The sequence below is a fragment of the Dermacentor albipictus genome, chromosome 8, assembly GCF_038994185.2.
Source record: "Dermacentor albipictus isolate Rhodes 1998 colony chromosome 8, USDA_Dalb.pri_finalv2, whole genome shotgun sequence".
NCBI classification, from domain to species: domain Eukaryota; kingdom Metazoa; phylum Arthropoda; class Arachnida; order Ixodida; family Ixodidae; genus Dermacentor; species Dermacentor albipictus.
In genome coordinates, this window is record NC_091828.1 from 111,022,127 (window position 1) to 111,044,061 (window position 21,935).

A 21,935-nucleotide genomic window follows, 5' to 3' on the forward strand; every position below is an offset into this window, starting at 1 on the left:
TAGAAGTTAGCAAACTGCCATGACAAACAGGGTTTAACCGAAATTGATGAGTTGGCCGCATGTCACGTACCAGCCATCAAAACGCCGAGTTCGCACGTGAAAGACAATATATTCAGGTTTTACCCGAAAACACAGCACCCCAATTATAGGTTAAAGTGCTGTATGATAATGTCTCCAGTTCCTCTGGTCTACAGAAACGTGCACAGCTTGCATGCCAACTTCTGACGTTCCACGAGGTACGTTCCAGCATTACATGGAAGCAATCTCAAATAAATGTTGTGCTGTCAATTTCACCATACAGGAATAAACATTTCAGAGATAAGTAACTGCAGCTCTCACGATCTGGAATGTGCGCTCACTTAATAAATGAGGCCAAGTTTTCAATTTCCTTGTCGGAATAACTCTACATTTAAAGCTTTCCAATCCTAATGGTCTTTCACCTGCCCCTTCTACGTTCTGGCTAGTTTAGTTAGCGTCGGTTCTCTGAACAATGCAGTCCATACGCCATCGTGGAATGCGATTCATGTGTCAACAAGCTAAAGGAAAAATACGAATTCAGCTTAGACAGTGGAATAAAGTGGTTCCTAATCCACATTCGTGTACTAGCATAAGGGGACTGACAGCTGGCCAGGATGTGTTTTGAGACGTTCATGGAAATGAAATAACTATGATTTATAGTGATAGAATGTGGCACGCCGTTCGCGAATAAAGTAGGGATTATTATTTCACAGTGGCGAAAAAGGTCTCAAAAACCAGTAAGCGGCGAGACCTGGCGGTGCAATCTTGGTACTTCGAGTGTATTCTACGAGATTGCTGTACGTAAGTCGAGTGTTGTCGAGAACATCATAATTATTGCTTTAAGTTACATTTAGTAAATTATTATACGCTCGCGCATTATTCCATGCTTTGGCAATCAAAAACGCACGCGTGGCTACAGCAACACGGTGAACTCCAGGTCACGTGTAAAGGCGTAGTTTCGCTTTCGACCCGATTCGTTTCCTTTTGACTGCTTAAATAGCAAAGCAGTTCGACAGAGAACAAAGAAAACGCATAGTTGTTAAATGATTTAACGATTCGCAAAACATGAATCGGAGGAACGCCAACTTGATTACAAAAAAAAAGAAAGCTCTGCCTCTCAATAATGCCAGCGTATAATCGCTATCGCACTCACCCATCGAAACTACACCCTCAGTGCAGAGTGATAAATTCTAATAAAAAACGGCGTTTCCCGCGTTAGGACGTTAAGTTCGAACATGCCACATTCGAGATTTTTTAGCGCGCAGGAGGCAGCTGGCTTAAAAAGGCGTGAACTAGGTTTTAGTCATATGAAACTAGACTTCTTATGGGGTTGTAACATTTGCATGCAGTTCAAAATAGTCTATATGTCATCTTAGAATACTGATATATCGCAGACACTAAGGCATAGGAAAGTGTACCCTTAATCAGGTTATGTTATTTTGTAGCTCAAGTGTACCGCAATTATGATAAGGGCATGGCACGAGTTATGTAAGGTTGGCGAAATAAAATGTATTTACCCCATCTGCCATTATACTAGCGTAGTGCAAAGGCAAAGATAACATATGTTAGGTTCCTTGCTGCGGCTTCTTGTAACTGTTAAGCTTCATTTGTGGCATAACGTAGCATTGTTTGTTCATAGACTGCTGCTTCTGCATGGCCTTTAGAACGCTTCTGTAATATGTTATAAAACATTGTTTGCGCCGAGGCATCCCAGCTTCCGCCACCCCTGACAGTTCGGTCATTTTCTTCTAAGCCACACTGGCATCTCGGATAATTATTTTTACCTCTATTTCAGGCCTCCATTTCATACTTCTATTTAATACCTCTATTTACGCCGAAGAGCCTTCGCGGACCCTCCTGATTTGCCTCCTCCAATATGTCGATGAACTCAATGGGGCCGCAGCATCCCGCTCGGCCAGTGCTTCCTACAAGAAACAGAAACAAATTTGTCAGGTCAAAGTGGTAAATGGTTTTTGCGTAAGAAGACGCGGACCGAAAAAAAAAGGGGGGGGGGCAACAGGACAAAGGAAGCGCTACTCACAACTCATTTATTTCGAAACGGAACAGGCGCGTTGTATATAAGACATGCTATGGTATGCGCACTTTGGCAGCGCGCTGATCTTCACAGGTAAGCGAGTTCTTCTTTGGAAAGCGAGAGGAAAGGCATGCTTGCATGATCGATAGGGGCGGCCGCACTAAGGTAAACAAGGCTCTAGCTTGCCGGCTATCATCATCAATAGTTTGTTTCATGACAACGCAATATTTGTTCATCGACAGCTGTTCATATTTGGTGGACCTTCCTGGGTGTCTTAGCTAACCTGACATTAGTTGATGAAAGCGGTTCCTAAGGCATGTTGTAGGCAAGTTGGCGTAGTACAAATGAGCCAAGACATTTGTTTAATTTGAACAAATGTCAAATCACTGGCACTTTTGCCATGTTTTTGCCAGAAACAGATGCAACCAATGTTCACTGTAGCAGATACTAACCCGCGGTGACAGCAGGGAACTAGTGATGAGCGCGCACCCAATGCAGGTGAATAACTGCCACTGCACGGGGAATATGCCTGCTTCCATTGATGTAGAATCTGCACAGACAAGTGAGCGTTCATGTGGGAAGACAATACGCAGTAAACAGCAAAGTTTCATAGCAATGACGCGATGATTGCAGAGCCAGCATGGACCGATAGGCACTGCTTCCATTTGCATGATCTTCGTGCTACTTACTTCGGACCATGCGTAGAGCTATTATTAAGATGGTGAGCTGATACCAATTCTCAGTTTTGTTGCATTATTTGCTGTGAAAAGCAACAACAGCTAGGTTATGTTGCGATAGCGGACGATTATGGTCCGTAGCTTAACATGTAACAATGGGGCAGCAAAAGCAAGACAAGAACATAGGACGAGTCCAGATGTGTGGTCAATATGTAATTAAGAAATGCAGGTGCAGCGTGAATAAGACAAAAACAAGAGAAGAGGTCAAATAGCGTCGATCACTAAGCCATTTTCAATTACAAGCGTGCCGCAAACGCGATGGCTAGAAATAAGGTTACGCTGGTTTCCGTTAGGCTAGCGGATTAAGTGGTTCGTACGGAATTTCGTAAAGGCTGGGAAACACCCCATGTAAGATCCCCGCAACGGCAATATTGTATAACGGGCTGGCCACACCTTTCTTCACATGACGGCAAAACACGCGATTGATGGCCACAGGAGATGCATTAAGGGCGCTTCTGTCATCTGCACAAAGGCATAGGACGATAAGGTGATCGGCTTGCGTACAGTATTGGTGCCCGGAGTAACGGTAAATGGAGAAAACTTGCTACTTGGAGCAGAAACGCATAGTTAAGAGCGTTGTCGGGATAGTCGAACCTCGTTATGAGGAGACGGTATACAACAAACTAGTGGATGTAACGGAGTAACTGTTATTCCCTTAAAAATTATTCATTAAACCCACTCTATTCATGCCACTTTTCAAGTAAGCAGTTGTTTTGTAAAAATGAAGTTTCCTTCTGAGCTGGCAACGAAGGTTCTCCAATTATTTCGCGGCAATTAAGAGAAAATTCTCAGCATGCGATGGTGCATGAATTCTACTGGTGCAGCAGTTCAACATTTCCGGAAGCTTTGTAAACCGAACCAACGTGCGAAAGCGGGCCCGCTGCCTAACAGCCGGCCAAGCCCCCACTCTCCATATTATGATTCAATGCCACCCAATCTTGAACTATCGCAGCCGGAAACTGTAGCACAGCGCACGTTGCACATTGGTGTATGGTCATCACCAATCATCATCAACAGCCTGGTTACGCCCACTGCAGAGCAAATGCCTCTCCCATACTTCAACTACCCCGGTCAAGTACTGATTGTGGCAATGTTGTCCCTGCAAACTTCTTAATCGTATCCGCCCACCTAACATTCTGCCGCCCCCTGCTATGCTTCCCTTCCCTTGAAATCCAGTCCGTAACCCTTAATGACCATCGGTTATCTTCCCTCCTCATTGCCTGTCCTGCCCATGCCCCATTTCTTTTTCTTGATTTCAACTACTATGTCATTAACTCGCGTTTGTTCCCTGACCCAATCTGCTCTTTTCTTATCCCTTAACGTTACACCCATCGTTCTTTCCATGGGGTATGGTCGTGCTATACCGGATTGTAACGCAAACGACGGAGCGGCATTCGAGCGAAAGCTAGCGCCTGGCCACAAATGCGATACACTGATGCACGTGCACTGGCAAGACATTTTTACGCCTAAAAAAGCGTTTGTTTAAGGATTGATTTTATTCTGCCATGCTTGCTTAGTGGTTATGGTGTCGGGCTGCTAAGCACGAGGTCGCGGCATCGAATCGCGGCCACGGCGGCCGCATTTCGATGGGGGGCGAAATGCGAAAACACCCGTGTACTTAGGTTTAGGTACACGTTAAAGAACCCCAGGTCGCCCAAATCACCGCGGTCACATACTGCGGCGCGCATCATATTCAGAAAGTGGTTTTGGCACATAATACCCCGTAATTTTAATAATGAATTTTGCGTTTAAATCATTTCACCATTCGTCATTTAATTATGCGAAGTAGGCTCGCCATGTTTCGCATGGGAAAAGACAGCATTACCTTGCAAAAACAAGTGCGCCACGTTTTTTGTTCTTGTAAGGCCTACTGCATGATACACCATACAATTCAAGCTAAATTGTCAATACGTCGGCTACCACCTTTCACAGCTTGCGAAAACGCAACGACACCCATTACTCATGCTCACAATGAATTACATGATGCTCCAAGAAATTTGAAAAACATTTTTGGAGAATTAAGGATGAATTCTCCTGCAGCAATTGAGTAGTCTGCTGCATCAACGCCTGAGAGACAGCTTGTGATTCAGTTGATAATGCGCAGATTTAGCTAAATCCGGAAACCCAGCAGATGGGTTGGGGCTGTGGGGGAGGGGGGGGGGGCAAACCGGCAGCAGGAAAGAGGAGTTTTTTCGGGCGGAAATCTAGCCAGGCAGCAATGTAGCCACGCCACTATTACCGAAGAATGTTAAACATGGAAAATAAACTTCTTGTACGACCTCTGCGAAAGCACAAGTGAATTGCTGCAAGCCTTTAATTTCGTGCAGTGGTCGCTGACGAACTGTCGCGTGAATTACTTTTTTCTTACTATTTTCTAGTTGTAGTTAGAAGCGTGCGATCGTATACTGCGACAAACATTGTTTAAGATCAGACACTTGCTGCACTTTTCCTGCAAGCACTTCAAACAGTGACACTGAGGCTTTGTAGTGACGGCGAAAATATAAATTTCAGCTGCATTAGCAACTACATGTATTAACTCTCGCAGTCAATAGGCGTTACGATGCGAATTTGGCTTGAGCTTCAATTACCTAGTGGTAAGGATATCTTCAGGAATGATTGGCCAGGAGTGCCAACGATATAACTAGTTTCATATCATAACGAATAAACAGCCTTCTTTCTACGAGTAACTGACTAGGTGAAAGACTGACTTATAAACGCAGTGACCGAGTAGCAGCACATTATATACTACAATTTATTGGAATACCGGCTTTTAGGTGACGTACGGAAACGCTGTCGTACACGGTAATCTGAAAATAATTTTCATATTTCGAGTTAGGGGAGTATAGGCCATCACATATAAACATGGGTTCGATTGGCATGGACGAATAGGTCTGGCCGCATTAATGGAAGCCTAAACTGCTCATGTAGGTTTTTGTCACGAAGGGACCATGTGCTGTCATGGATTTCGGCTGCACGATTCGGGTAAAGAGTGCAGGTGTGTCGTATCAGTGTTTTATACAGACACATGCCACCTCCGAGAGGAATGCAGACATATTTTAGAACACATCACTCCCTTCATTTGGAGATTAAAATGTTAAGATACGCTATTATTTTTTCAGATTCCTGAGTAATTCATGCCATGTAATTTTCAATTACATCATGCATACTCTTACATTTCTTTCATATGTGACGCACTAATTTGGGTAGCGAATGCGAACATCGAGGGAACCTACGTTCTCCAGGTGTCATACTTTTGCCTGCGTTGTAATAAATTTGAGTATTCTGAATAAATTCGCGATCAAGAAATTATACACAGATAGCCATTCGAAACAAGTACCATGCAGGGGGTCAACTTGCCGATAGTCGTATGATGACAGGCACAGCCGTGATTGTAGAAGGCTCAGCAATCTCTTTTCCAGGCTTACAAAAAGCCTTAAAATTGCTGGTGGCAATGAACATTCTGAAAGTTTCCCTGCTTGACTTGTTGCAGACGGTACCTGTAGCGGACATATAAACACCATAGGTTTCCAGAAATAACAATCAGGCAAACCAACAACTGACACGAAGGCACTTAAGAACCCCACTGGGTATCACCGACAGCTAGGTTGCAGTCAGCTTGAAAGATCAAAATGTACCGCAATCCCAGACTATGCCATGGCCCTGGGCTTGACAGTAAGCATCACGTTTCGAAACTTTTTGCCACTTCAGCGCTTTTAAATAAATCCCCGTTAAATCGCAACCAATGCTCACGTCCCTCCACTCCGACTAGACCCTATGTTTCCTTCGCTTATTCCCCCTCCCTGGACACACCACACAAGAAGCAATCTTCCACTGCAAGGTTGTAAACATGAGATGGCCTTCCTTCACATCACTTATGTAGAAGACGCAATTGTATCTTATAATATAAATGTTAGCAATCTCTTTTAGCCATTCCTGGTACTGCAAAAAGCCACACGAGGTAGCAGCCATCTTGTTGCTCTGGAAATTCATCAAACGAGGCTCAAGCACTTCTGGTCACCAAAATATCTATTGAACATTCTTTCGATAACCATTGTTTGTTGTCCATCCATGAATAACTGCACTGCGTTCAGTGGTCGTGCATCCAGTATACTTTCATAGGAACGTAATTATGATCACATATTTCTCTCCCACACCTTAGTATTATTTCTCTCCCACACCTTAGTATTATTTTGTCAAACGTTCCAATGCATTTTGTTAGGAAACCAGTGCCGTAGCTCATTTCCGAGGGCGGATGTGTTGTTCAACTAAACAATTGTCACTGTCACTAAAAACGTGCACCTGACACCGCAATGCAAAGGGATCTTCGTGGAGGACATCAGCAAATGGGTTTAGAGGCAACCGACCGATTGCAATACAATGGGTATGTAGATTAATCCACGTAAAGCTACCGGTCTGCAAGGAAAGGCACTCAAAGCTTATCGTTTCCCCTTCTCTTGCAGAATAGCATGTCAGCGGTCGTATGGCGGCCGTGAAAAACCCTCCGCTTTAAAATCAGGAGACTAGTTTTCTCTCTCGCAACAGGCATCGTATCTATTTGAGCCCTATTTAGAGCAGGACACGTAAATACACCTGTCTACATGTAGAAACACTATCGAGATTGGGGGAGAATACGCTCTTTGAACGATTGCTCGTGCAACGTCGTAACAGTACCAGCTTGAAGTAGCCATTTATTATCATTACCGTCAATATCGACAAGTATTCTTGCCCAATGCATGATTAAGGTAACTCTCAGCCATCACACATCCCGTTCGCTTGTGCCAGCTCACCTTACCTTATGCCTTCTGATTTCCTAGCTTCACAGCACCACCTAGTTCACTGCGGTCCCAGATTACGCTTCGCTTCGCAACCAATCTGTAACTGTAATGAATCTCGGGTTATCCCACCAACGCACCATCTGCACGACTTCATTTACTCTAATTTTCGACAATACCGTGTTTTACCAGTTACTTGCTGCACTGAGCCACAATGTGCTGCACTGAACAGTGGGCTTTGAACAGTGCACGCACGTACCGTTCAGTATTCCCGGGAAAACAATAACCTAATATCGGTACCATGCCCGTAACGTCCATCCTTCGCGCTGCGACATCCGTGACGAATGAAATACGCACATTCCCGCTCTGGAGGTCCACTATCACTCTCTCGTGGTCACTCTACCCCTGGCATAAAGGCTGTAATATTTACTGACATGGTTGCTCCTAATGAAAACAAAATAATGGGGTATGAAACTTGCAGTAACGCTGCTAGGAATGAAGATGGGAACGGAATAATGCTAGCATACGACGTCATCTTGGACATTTAAGGTGACGTGGAGGACAACGATAAACTAGAAGCAGCTATTGTAGCCACAATGATACCTAAAGAGTCTTTGGACAGTGTCAATGCCCGGACGTTAACATAAGCTCAAGGAAGTGCGAAGGCCGCAGGAGGTGGGTTCGATATAGGCTGCTTTTCCTGCAAAGCCGATGCAGAGTGCAACACAGCTTTATCGCAACAGCCAGAAGAATCCTGCACGGACCACAATTAATCAAGAGACAGTTCCTGGTGCTTAAAAGTTGAGCAACGTCATCCGATTTCCTTTCGCATGAAGAATGCAGTTACGGTTACTGAAAAATGGCGACGCCTCGTGTCTTTAAGTTTTACTAAGGATCGCGTTGCACTCACATAGCGTAACAGCTGGTATGGCCGTACCCGTCCTCGAGGCAGGGTACATGTATGGCGGCGAAAAGCCGACGTCCTAACCTCAGGTACGGCGATATAGGTCAGGGCGAAGCGCAGTCGCAGCACTATTATAGTTCTAGTATATAGCAACGGTAGCGAAGACGCAGCCTTTGCAGGCTCAGGAAAAGCCGCAAGGCTAGCAATGACAGGAAGTGGGCTGGTCCTCCTGCAGCGATTTCCAGCACGAACAGAGGCGTGACCCAGAGGCGTGACAGATCAGAGGCGTGACCCGACATACGAGCTGAGATCACCGGTAAGACGGCAAGGACGAAGCCCAGTTCACCAGGAACAGGACCGGTGATGTCGGGACGTGGCGCGCCACTCGGACCCCAGCGTTTCTCGCCCTGTCTCGCCCCTTCATTAGGGTCGTCAGCCACGTTGCGTTCGCGATTTTCCAGGCCAAATCGACGCAGCGACTACGCGTCGACTCGCACTTTCGGCCACCGACGCTAAGCACAAGCACCGAACCGTGCACATTGGAAATCCCTGCACTATAAAATGCCGCCCTTTTGCTACAACAATGCACGCACGTACCTCCATTCTGATGAAAATAGTAATCGAATGTTGTGTGCCACGCCCGTGACGACCATCCTTCGCGCTGTGACATCGGTGACGAATGAAATACGCACCTTCACGCTATGGTGGTCCTTGATCGCTCTCTCGCGGTCACTTTGTTCCTGTTCATCATGTATTGAGTCACAATCCATTCCAGACATGACGAGTTCACACGTCAGGCGGTCGACTACAGCCTTTGTGCCTAGAAAGAAAATATAGACAGGTTACATGAAGTACATAAATGAATATGAATTGAACAGTTCAATAAAGGAACTGAATACTACTGTCAGTTGAAGTTATCTTATAATTATAAGGTGCTGTAGAAAACACAAGGACGAACTAGAAGCAGCTCTTGTACCCGCAGTGATACCGAAGGAGTCTTTGGACAGTGTCAGCATCCGGATATTAACATAAACTTAACGCATTGCGACGTGCGGAGAAGGTGTCTTTCGTTGGGTGCTTTTGTAAATTCTGGTCGGAATGCAAGCACTGCGGATTCTCGGGTTTTACCCTAAATTCAGCACCGTAACTATATGTGTAGGTGGAATATGACAATGCGTTCCGGTGGTCTACAGAAACGCGCACGTTGGCCGTGGTGACTCGCAGTTACGTAAAAGCAATCTCAAACAAATGCTGTGCTGTCAACGTCATACAGGGATGAATATTTCCGAGATAATTGGATATTTCAAGATGTAGAAGTTCACGCTCACTTCCAAAATGTGGCCAAATTCTCAATTTTCACGTCTGAGTGATTGTACATTTTTAAGCTTTAATTCCAATCGCAAAGCTATTTCACCTGCCACAGCGATTACCTGCCACCGCTGGGGACGCAGTCAGCACGCCATCGTGGAATACGAGTCATGTGTGAGCAAGACAAACGCACAAAGCCAATTCAGCTTGGACAGTGGAATAAATTGGTTTGTAAGCCATACTCGTATTCTGGCTTTGGCTAAATGTATCACAAGTATTGTATATGCAACTCTACCAATCTTTGCAAAGCCGCAGAGCTGGTCATTGTTTAAGCGCTTTTAAATAGCGCGTGCCCTGTTAGGTGTCGATAGGACCTAAATCCCCGCACGCCGCATTTGAGATATATCAGTGCGACGGAGGCAGCTGCGCTGAAAAAGCCTAAACTAAGCTTCAGTCATATAAAATGAAACTTCCACAGCGGTCCAAATTTTCGCAGCAGTTGCCTTTTAAGGTGAACACCACGACAGGCGACAAGCTAACCTCGTTAGGGGAGGTTAGCGAATCAATGTGGTTCGTATGCACTTCTAGTGGAATAATAGTACAGCAGAATGTAGGGCATTGGAAACAATGCCAGACGAGTTGTAACCGCTGAAGATCGAGTTAGTCTATTTGTCATCGTAGAATACGAGAATATCGCAAACACTAAGCCACGAAGAGTGCTCTTAATTAAGTCACGTTAGTTTAGAGAACTGACATCGCCGTTATGCCCTCATGGAACACTAGTATTCCAGAAATTTGAAGAGGACACGAGCCGAGCTATGTAAGGTTCGCGGTATAAAATGATTTCTATGCCATCTGATTTATACTAGTGGGGGAAAACCACAAAGACAATAGATTTTAGGCTTCTTGTAAGTGTTAAGCTTCATTTGTGGCATAACCTATAGGCTTGTTTGTTTACAGATTACTGTTCCTGTGTGGCCCTTCGAGCGTTTCTAAACAATGTCATAAAATATTGTTTGCGTTGAGCCATCGCAGCTCCCTCCTGACAGCTCGGCCATTTTCTTCTCAGCGTCTCCTGCATCTCGGAGAACTTTTTTTTGCCTCTATTTCATGGTGAAGAGCCTACGCGGACCCTCCCGGTTGGTGTCCTCTAAAATGTCAATGAACTCATGGGCGCGTTTCCAATCTTGACAAGTGTGACTGCTTCGCCGCGCCATCCTGCTCGGCCGATGCTTTCTACAAGACAAACAAACAGATTCGTGAGGTCACTGTGGCGATTCACGCGAGTTGGCTAAGCATTCGTATATATTTTTTTTTTTACGCTAGGAAACGTGGACAAAGAAAGGCGGCAACAGTACCACCGAAGTGCTACTTACAACTAATTTATTTTGAAACGCAACATGCACGTTCTTTAGAAGACGTACTATGGTATGCGCACTTTCACTGCCCACTATTATCCAGGTAAGCGATTTCTTTGTTGGAAAGCGGGAGGGAAGGCATGCTTGCACATTCCATGCGGATGGGTACATGAATGATAGTTATCGCTTGCTCGCTATCAACAAAAGCGCGTTATTCCGTGATATCGTCATACGTAGGCCTTCCTCGGTTTTCTTTACTAACATTACATTAGTTGATGAAAGCGGTTCCGATGGCGTGTTGTGGAAAACTTCTGTAGTACAATTAAGAAATACGCATTCAACTGAATGATCCGAATGCCAAAATATGAACCACCGACTTTTTTTGCTTTCGACAAACGTCATATTATCAGCACTTATGCCACGTGCCTGGTAGAAAAATATTTTCGAAGTTCCCATTCCTCGAGTTAAAAACAAGCTCAAAACGCCCTCTAAAACAGGGGTTCGCGACGTGCAAATCAACGTTCGCTGTAGCAGATACTAACCGATGGTGACAGCAGAGAAGTAGCGATATGACTCCACAACCGATGCACAGGAAGAACTGCCACTGCTCGATGAATATCACCAGGTCTTTTGGGGTACAGTCTGCACAGACAAGTCATCGTGCATGTGGTTGGACTGTATACGGTAAGCAGAAAATTTCAGAGCAGCAAGAACGCGAGGGAAGTATTTGGCGCTGGCTATCTTTCTGCGACTCCCATGTGATTGTAGAGCCAGTATGGATCGATAGGCACAGCTTGCATTTGCATGATCTTGGTGCTACTAAAGTGGGACCATGTGTGGTGCTATTATTGACCTAATGAGCCCATACCACTTAATTCATGTGTTGTATACTTTCTGTATTCGAAATAGTCTATCATCAGCGTCTAGTTTTCTCTTTTCAAAGTTGTTAAAAATGTTTTATGTTCACGGATTAACGTGGACCATTAATGTGGAAGGAGTAAAGAAAAGCAACAGCTACGTTATGTTACGGTAGCCGACGACTGTGGTCTGTGTGTTTTCATGGAACAATGGTGTAGCACTAGCAAGATAAGAGCATGGGACGAGTTTAGATATCTGGCCCGTATGCAATTGAGAAACCTTAATCTAGCGCAAACAAGACAAAAACGAAAAAGGGTGTAACTTGCTTTGATGCTTAAGTCATTTTCGATTACAGCCACACCGCTAGCGCCAAGGCTTGAAACGAGCTAACTTCTTAACAGGTTAGTCTAGTTTGCTTTAGGATAGCGAAGGAAGGGTTTCAAACGGGATTTCGCAAACGCTGGGAAACACTAGCAGTAAGCTTCCGGTAATGGCGCCCCGCCTTTTGCGCTGCATGGCCACCCTGGCATGCCCCCTACGTGCGCCTCCATCACCTGCACAAGGGCAACGGGAAGATGAGCGGCTTGCGCACAGTATTGGTGTCCAGAGTGACCATACGTAACTGGTAACCAGCAACCAACTTGCAAGAAAACTTAAGAAAAACTGCTAGTTGGCGCTCCATCGTATAGTTTCCAGCTTATATAGGAGAGTCTAACCCCGTTATGACGAAACGAGATGCAACAAACGAATGAATATAACAAAGCAACTTTGATTGCCGTCGAAATTAGCAATTAAAATTAGGCCGACAATATACCCGATAAAACGAACTAGTTGATATTAAAACGAATAAAGAGCCTCATTTCTGTGCCTAACTGACTTTTAACAAAGCGCCACGCATAACCGGACAGCATCACAATCCTCGTGTGTATTCTGTATCGGCGAAAGGGAACTTAGCTAATACTACTTGCTGGCTTACCCTGCGACATCCGAATCCGTGCAGCAGAATTCTGCAAAAAGAAGAATTCTTTAGAATTGCGAATGAGAAGGGCCAGATGGCCTGCTACAATATCCACACATCACAGGCTTTCACGCTCCAAAATCAGATCAATGGAGACGTCCCGATGCTTTTTGTTGTCCGTTGAACATTTAATTTTCAAGAACCCCTTATCTACTGTTGATTTGCCAATATTCAATCTTAACACTCGATGGTACAGAGTGAACGGTGTTAGCCCCTGCATAATAAACCAGTCACCGAGTAGCAGCAATTATATGCCCCAATTTATTGTTATCACTGCTTTTAGAAGAACTTACTTTGGCCTAGTTGGTGTTTACTGCATATCATATTGCCAGCAAATATAGACAGGGACAGCGGAATAGAATACGAGAACGACCCGGGCGATGTCGTTTGTGTGTTCTCTTCCGCTGTCCCAGTCTTTTATTTGTGGTCAATGTGATATGCACGGCTTTAAGGTTACGTACAGAAACAACACGGTCGCACACGGTAATCCGAAAACATACATCGGTTCGATTGCCAAGGACGAATACGTTTTGCAGCAATAATGGAAGCCTAAATTCCTCCTGTAGGATTTTGACCCGAAGGGACCATGGGCTGTCATGCAGTTCGGCTGTTTGATCTGGGTAATAAGGAGTGCAGGTGTGTCGTACCGACGCTTTACATGCACATGCCACCTCTGAGAATTCATTCATTCAAAGGCTCGGCCTACAAGGCAGCAAACGACCGGTCATCATCTATCTGCACGATTTTAACGAAAAGAAACTTATAGTTGAAAACTGCAGCAAGCTAAAAAATTCAGGCATGTCTGTACAAAATGATTACTCGCAAGCAACGCTAAAAAGACGGGAGCTTACGTGGGAAAGCGCGAAAGATGAGTAACTGCAGGGTAAAAAAGTACGCCTACTTCATGATAAACTTAGGGTCAATGAAGATTTTTTTCTTTTGCGATGAGACCAAAAACACGCGCGCCAAGATAAACAATCAACACTCTCAGCAGCCCGAGCCTTGACGCTTTTCCAAAGAATGTGACAAGCCCTTGCGCATAATCACCCTAAATGCTCGTAGTGTAGTAAATAAAACGCAACCCCTTGAGGTTTCTTTACTAGAGCATGACCCACATGTTGCCGTCATAACCAAGACGTGGCTGCGGACTGAAATAGCCGACGAGGATGTATTCCCTAATTGTTACCAAGTTTTTCGTAGGGATCGGACTTTCAGGAGAAGTGGCGTTGCAGTTCTAATTAAAGACCACGTACAGGCTGTTCTCTTGGAATAAATTCCCGGCCTTGAATGTTTGTGCATAAATATCTCATGCTGGGGCCACACTTTCATTTTGTTAGCCATTTACAGACCTCCCGATGCATCAGCTGATGATCTATTAAAGGTGGAAGAGCCCATGTCACGGTTCCAAAGAAGCAAATTGTTACTTATTGGTGACCTAAACCTGGTAGGCATTAATTGGGAGCGTTTTCAATCCCTTCCTCACAACAGCAATTTAAACAGCGTACTTAACATGATGTTAACACATCATGTTCAAGTTGGGGAAGGCATCTCTGACCACCTGCTTGTTAGTGTTCACTTACTCATTGTCGCTTGTACTCTATCTAATAACACTGTGAAACATTGTTCTTTCAAAGATGACTCACGTGCAGATGATACATCCACTATAGAACATTTGGAAACATCCCTTATCGATTTTAACAGTACTGACTTGAGCCCACTTTGGCGCCATATTAAAGATATGTGCCAATACTTATAGATAAGTTTGTGCCGAGCAAACCTAAATTTGTTCGTAGACAAGCGCCATGGATGACGCGTGAAATAATCCACTTAAAGCGAAAGATAAAAAGGTTAAAGAAACAGCGCTTGCATTTGGGTCATTTGAGGATTTAAAAGAAGGTCTTGCACCTGCAGTACACTCCTCGAAAGAACATTATCTTAGTAAACTGCTGCCAAATTTCACCGTAGAGGAACCAAAAAAAGTTTTGGAAATATATAAGTGAAAAAAAGAAACCGGTGTCGCAAATTTTGGGTGATGGTTCTGTGGTTACCGATCACGGGGATATTGCGCACCACTTCAATGACTACTTTCACCATGTGTTTTCTAAATCCGGTTCTTATCCATCCAATGACGCAGTGTTTCACTCCTGTGATGTAAATTTTATTTCATACCCTGGCGTAGTTTCTATGTCACTAAATTTAAAAACTAAATCGTCATTTGGTCCCGACAACCTTCCTAACTTGTTTCTGAAGAGATATACTGAATCTGTTGCAGAGGTTCTAGTTATTTTATTTCGTATTTCATTACTTCATGGACAATTACCGAGCGACTGGAAGATAGCCAGGGTTGTGCCAATACACAAGAAAGGTGACCGCATATTAAAAAATTATCGTCCAATATCACTTACATCATCATGATGTTGTAAACTGATCGAACATATTATTGCCAACCAGATTAATGAATCTTTAAATGTGCACGCAGTCCTCTCTAATTTCCATCACGGGTTTAGAAAAGGATACCCAACAATTACACAACTAGTGACAGCACTACATTCACTCGCTTCATGTATCGATAAGAACGGGCAGATTGATGCAATATTTATTGACTTCAGTAAATCTTTCGATAGGGTTCCACATTACAAACTAATATTAAAACTCAGAGGCATTGGCCTCCCAGAAATTTTATTCACATGGATATCAAACCTTTTAACCAGTCGCTACCAATTTGTAGCAGTTAATGAGCACCAATCAGGTTGCCTTCCGGTCGGCTCTGGTGTGCCTCCAGGAAGTGTGCTAGGGCCATTATTGCTTTTATTATATATTAATGACATTACTACTGAACTTGATCCAAATGTCCAAATCATGTTGCTTGCGGATGATTGTGTGCTTTTTCAAGAAACAACTTCAATTAAGGACCAAATCCTTCTTAACTCCTCTCTTGCTAAGATTTTGGAATGGTGTGAAACGTGGGGCATGAAACTGATAAGGTCGTCTTTCTTCGCTTCTCTCGCAAAAAAGCTCCGCTTTCTTTTAACTACAGGCTAGGTTCGTCACCTTTGCTGGAAGAGACTAAATATAGGTATTTGGGTGTCACGCTTACTAATAATTTATCAACTGTACTTTTTAAGACATAGGCTTACAAATTCTCCCTAGCGTAAACTTACTTGCTTACAATTCACTAATTAGACGGAAACTTGAATATGCACGCGTTGTCTGGCACCCAGTTAATAAACACAATATCACCCACCTAGAAAAGTTAGAGAAAAGCTGCAGAGAAAAGCTGTAAGGTTTACTTACTCTAATTTTTCCCGTATGACTCACCCTCTGAATTATTGCAGAATAACGGTATCTGATGTCTTGAACAACGAATAAAATATTTACGCTCGCAATTTCTTTTCTTGCTTTGGAATCAAAATCTAGCTACTAACCCCTCTCCATATCTGTCACTTTCAACGTCAAGGCATACACGCCACCATCGTCCTAATTTTCTGACGCCGTATTTTGCGTGAACAGATTTATTCAAGTTTTCATTATTCCCTCGCGCTGTATCCAACTGGAATGACTCTTTATTGGCTCTCGCCACACTTTCTTGTTTTTTTTAACCTTGTTATTATTGTGTATTGTTTTCTTGCCATTTAACCCACCCTGCTTGGACCTGTACAAGTTTTGCAGTATTGGATAAAGAAAGAAAGTAGAATGCAGATGCTATCAAACTGAACTTGGGTAGTGGAAATGGGCAAAACAACAAAACGAATGGCGTTTCTGCTTTCTTTAATTTGCACTGAACGAAAGGAGGTCCAATCACAATGTGTCAACTACAATTTTCGGAACTGACTTGTGAGTAACAAAGCCACACGTATAAACAGACAGTATCGCTTTGTTAGCGAAGTGTAGATTCTATATCGGCGAAAGGGAAACCAAGATATACTAATTGCTGCCTTACCCCCGGTCATCCAAAACTGCACAGGCATCCAAAACTGCACGAAGACGAACAAGTTCTTAAGAATTATGAATGACAAGTGCCACATCGTCTGAATAAATAAAACGCGTGTCAGAGCTGTTAACGTTGGAATTCGTCCGTCACGTAAGAATGAATGGCTCATACCCTCTTAACCCTTACACACTGTCTACACAATTGCATACATAATTGTCTACACAATTGCATAATTCTTCACGTTAAAAACATCCTCAACACGCCGAGACAGTGTCTCGATGAATCTAGAAAGCCCTCAAAAACAGAGGCGTCGCCTTGAGCAAATCGACGTTCGCTGTAGCAGATACTAACCGATGGCGACAGTCAATAGTGCGCAGCCGATGCAGCTGAATAACTGCGACTGCACAAGGAGCATGCCTGCTTCCACTGATGTTGAATCTGCACAGACGTCAGCGTTCATATGGGTGCACTGTACAGAGTAAACACCAAAGTTTCATAGCAAAAATGCGAAAGGAACACATTTGGCGCTGGTTGTCGTTTTCCGGCTCAAGCATGATTGCTTATTCAGCATGGACCGACACGCGCAGCATCCGTTCGCATAATATCCGTGCAACGTACCGACTTCGAGCCATGTGTAGCGCTATTACTGACACGTTCAGCTGATACCCAATCTAAGTATTTTTTTGCGTGTTTAGCAAAAAAGGTTTGCCATCAGTGCCTAGTTTTTCTATACCGAAACTAGCTGGTAAAAATATTTTATGTTCGTGGTAAGATTTGGTCTCGTTATGCCAACTTGGAGCACTTATATAATGGACAAAAAAAAGCAACATTCTGATAAAAATGACAGCTATGTTATTTGACGGTAGTGGGTGACTCTGGTCTGTATGTCGTCACGAAAGAATAGTGCAGCACAAGTTCCTGCCTATGTGGCCCTAATGCCATTACTAAATGATTGTAATGTTCTAATATTACTAAAGATTACTAAACAATTGTATGTTCTAATATAAATTTTAGGAATCTGCTTCCGCCATTCATAGTAACGAAGAAAGCCCACGATATACGACCTCTGCTCTTCTGCTCACGGCATTCACGAGGCTCATCAGTGATGCGTTAACGTGCAGCTGTATTGCCGCGAGTCTTTCATTTCGTCCTAACGCTCGTTGGTGAATTGACGCGTGTTTAATTTTTTTCGTATTGTTTTGTTGCTGTAGTTAGAAGCGCCCAGTAGCGGTAAATGTTTAAAATGGGAAACCTGCTGCACTACTACGGTATGCACTTCAAGCAGTGACACCGTGGTACTGTCGCAGTCAATCGGCGATGTACTTCCATTTTTTGCGTGAGCTTCGGTTACCCAGTTTTAAGAAGCAGCCATGGCGCTGTGCATATTTGCTGGAAATATTGGCCATGAAGGCCGACGATATAACCGATATAACGAGCTAGTTTCATACTATAGCGAATCAACAGCCTCGTTTCTCTGAGTAACTGACTTGTGAGGAACAAAGCCACACGAATAAACGGACAGTATCGCCTAATTCGTGTAGTGTAGATTCTATATCGGCGAAAGGAAAACTTGCATATACTATTTGCTGCCTTACCCCGTGGCATCCAAAACTGCGCAGCCAATTTCTGCAAAACGAAGAGGATCGAGTTCTTAGGAATTATGAATCATAATTGCCACATCGTCTGCATTAATACACGCGTGACGGAGCTGTTAACGCCGCAAAAGCATTTTTTAATTCACTGGAGATGTGCAGGTGCATTTTTGTTGTCCGTTAAACATTTCATTTTCAAAAACCACTTTTACGTGACGCAAGCAAACAACGCTGTCGTTCATTGCCATCCGACAATATAGATTTCGATATTTTGAAATAAAGGCGTAAAGGGAATTGCCAAGAACGAATACACTTTCATGTATTAATATAAACCTAAATTGTTCATGTATAATTTTGTCACGAACGAACCGTCTGCTGTCATGTATTTCCGTTAGCCAGGGCTCTCCCTGTATGCTGCACGATTCCGGTAATGAAAAGATCAGGTGTGTCCTACCAATGTTTTACACACAGATTCAAACTCTGAGCGGAACACAAATGGCATCAAAATTACCAAAAATTAATCGAAGATGCCTGTCCCTCTTGGAAACTGAACTTGGGCAGTTCAAATCAGCAAGACATTAGAAAAAGCGGAATGATGTTTTTGGTCAATGTCATGTTCATTTGCACTACACCGAACAGGGGCGCTATAGCGTAAAGCTATTCGAAACTTTTCTATTCCTATACCGCAATCAGCCCTCCTTTATTGGTCTAAAAATTTTTCGGGCCGCTTCGTCCCTCTCTCACGCGACGTCACGAAAACCGCGAGAACGCCCCATATGACGTGATGTGTGCAAACTGATTATACATGATTGGACCGAAGGAAAGAAAAATAATTATTTCTCATTCAATGCCTTTTTTTTTTCGTAATACTCCGGCATTGATCAAACGTTTTACTCTGCCATTGATCAAATGTTGGCTAGGAGTAGCCGCAAGCATGGCTTCAAGCTCACGACGAATTACACGCGTCAAATTTTCCTATAAGTTCCAGGTGCCTGGTCTTCCCACGAAGGTGTCGCGGCCGTATTTGGTAGCCCCCTCAAATTCTGCGTAGTATGAGGGCTGTTCCACATTCCGCCATTTCTTTCACGATTGCTTCGACAGTCAGATTTTCAAGATCTGCAAGGAATCTGCAGTGCCCTTCACGACGTGGTAAACCATGTATACCTCATTCGTGCCATATTTTACAGGAAGAGCGCGACCACATCTTGAATATACACCAGTAAGCGTATTTTTACAGCCCTGTAAACACTAGATGACCGGTCGAAAGCTCCTTTCATGCGAGCTGGCGCACGATAGGAATTTCAAACAGGTCACCAGGGTACTCCTTTGAATCGTCCGAACTCGTTTCGTCAAATTCGTGCATCTCGGGCCAGACTTGTCCTGCGCTGCGGAGGTAAAATGTGACATTCTCTGACATAATCGCTGCATCCTGAAGATGTCAAAACAGTACCCTTTCATAGGCATGAATATTTCCGATCAAGAGAAATCACAAGGTTGCACGCTTCACACTCATAAGAGAAAATGCGGTCTTCAACGTCACTCGTTAATTGTATGCGTTCGTGGCTGATTTAGCGTTGGAGATTTCAATATAGGCAAGCAAAAAGCGGGGCTTTCTTTATGATAGATGCGAATGCCATCGTTACTGATCGTTCAGGGATAATTACTCCCTGCAAAAAAGAAAGATCGTATAGTATGAAGCACTCGCATTATTATAGTGTCTTTCAGGGCAAGAACCCTAAATAGTGTAAGATCAGTACTTTACAATCGACACACAACTCATGGCATACTCACCTTCTGCTATCAGGAGATCAGGAGGGAGGCTCGGAAGAATGGAGCCATCGTTGACGAGTACGTAACGGCACCGTACGTGAACGATTCTTGCAGCGAATTCTGAAAGTGGTCCTCCGCCGCTCTGCAGTCTGCATAGAAACGACAACATTCAAGTAGCTGTGCGCAGCTTTCAACAAATGTTTCATATAACCGGCACTACTTGTTTCGCACTGATTGTCCTTCTGCGAAATCATTTCAATGTTCGCAACTTAATAGATCTGCGTGACATTCGGCAATGTTGTAGATTTATTGCCCCCAAAATTGCATATAGTTTGTATGAGGAACGACCTATTGGATGGACCAATATCTATTATGGCCATGGGGGCGTTATTTACCGTGCACCTCAGGGCTAAGTTACTAGCTTCGAAATACTGCGATAATCAGTATAAAAATTAAGACGTTTATACAAACAAATTTCTGCTATAGCGGAAATCAGACGCATATTAAGTCGATAAATGCCATGATGTTTCGACAAGGACATTGCAACCTAACGTGTCAAATACGCGCTTACGTTCATCGTTCGTTCACTGCGAAGCTTATTTCTTAATCTGCTGATCCATTGTTTTTACTTTTCTGTATAATTTAAAGTCTCATCCAACACTAATTAATCCCAAACAATTCACTGATCAGCTTGACTAAATGTTCTTTTTTATAATATGTACAAACTCCTCCGCGCATAGTGTCACTACCACAAAAAGATTATTGAATAAGCAGTGCATTCCTATGCACTTCTCAAGGCTGGCGTGAGCAGCGACGCTGCATATCTGCACACTGCCGAATCCTTGCCATATTGGCGGTTTGAGCCTATCGGGGAGGGCACGGCAGTTCTCTGAGCCAGTGTTTCGAAGATGGCGAACGTGGTGATTACACCCTATATCCCTCCTATATCATTCGGTCGAGTGGCCGAGTTAATTCTTCCAATATATGGTCACCGCTTGTAACCCAAAAAACTTGCCCCCTTACACTCCTTGCCGTCAACCTCAGCTCTACCCCCTCTCCTAATTGCTGTACGAAGGCTGAACCCAATGTCACACTCGATCATAGCTAGCAGTCTCATACGCCGTAAACCTTGCAAGCTGTGCTACGTTGGCATTCGAAAAATTGCACCTTCATAAATTACGTTTAAGTTGGAAGCATTACGGCGGTTACAAATGCAATTGCACTATTCAAGTTCATATCAAAAGCTGGAATGTCCTTATTAGGATCTGCTGAGCCGATTAGCATAATGTTTGTTGCATACGAGAGAAACTATATTTCTCACTGCTGTGTTGAGCCAACTTTCAAGTAAGTACTGCTAAAATTTGTAATCTTGAAAAACGACAACCAGATTCTGAAGAAATGTTAAGAAAACAAAACTATACCCCCAGGGAGCATACTACACTGCTCTAAACACCAGCTGTTAGGAGACCCGACGCATACATTTGATAGACAATTTCCCTTTCACCTTTGAAGCGCCAACTAAGTCTGTTGATCATAAACTTGCTTTCACCGCATTTAATCGATATTAAGAACCATAGCCTGCAGCTGCAAAATAGCTTAATAATTTTACACCTTTTAATTAGTTTCTACCACTT

The 21,935-nt window shown here is 43.7% G+C and overlaps 1 protein-coding gene across 20 annotated transcripts in view; it reads right to left on the reverse strand.

The window, feature by feature from the left end:
• The window catches only part of LOC135915643 (uncharacterized), a 92,103-nt gene that overhangs the window by 7,251 nt on the left and 62,917 nt on the right, over positions 1-21,935 (reverse strand). For 15 of the 20 annotated variants that reach the window (XR_011508076.1, XR_011508072.1, XR_011508079.1 and 12 more), the window contains 9 exons: positions 20,323-20,450; positions 18,535-18,565; positions 17,291-17,377; positions 12,967-12,997; positions 11,675-11,774; positions 9,159-9,286; positions 6,128-6,287; positions 2,506-2,603; positions 1,842-1,943 (listed from right to left, as the gene is read on the reverse strand). Coding sequence is in view for 2 of the 20 variants with exons in the window: in XM_070524074.1 (XP_070380175.1) it covers positions 1,848-1,943; positions 2,506-2,603; positions 6,128-6,287; positions 9,159-9,245 (441 nt within the window). In the remaining 18 variants the exon portion in view is untranslated. Of the gene's footprint in view, positions 1-1,841; positions 1,944-2,505; positions 2,604-6,127; positions 6,288-7,582; positions 7,669-9,158; positions 9,287-11,674; positions 11,775-12,966; positions 12,998-16,948; positions 16,983-17,290; positions 17,378-18,534; positions 18,566-20,322; positions 20,451-21,935 lie in introns of those variants that run through there. The other 5 variants (XM_070524085.1, XR_011508073.1, XR_011508075.1 and 2 more) reach the window with 5 other exon arrangements.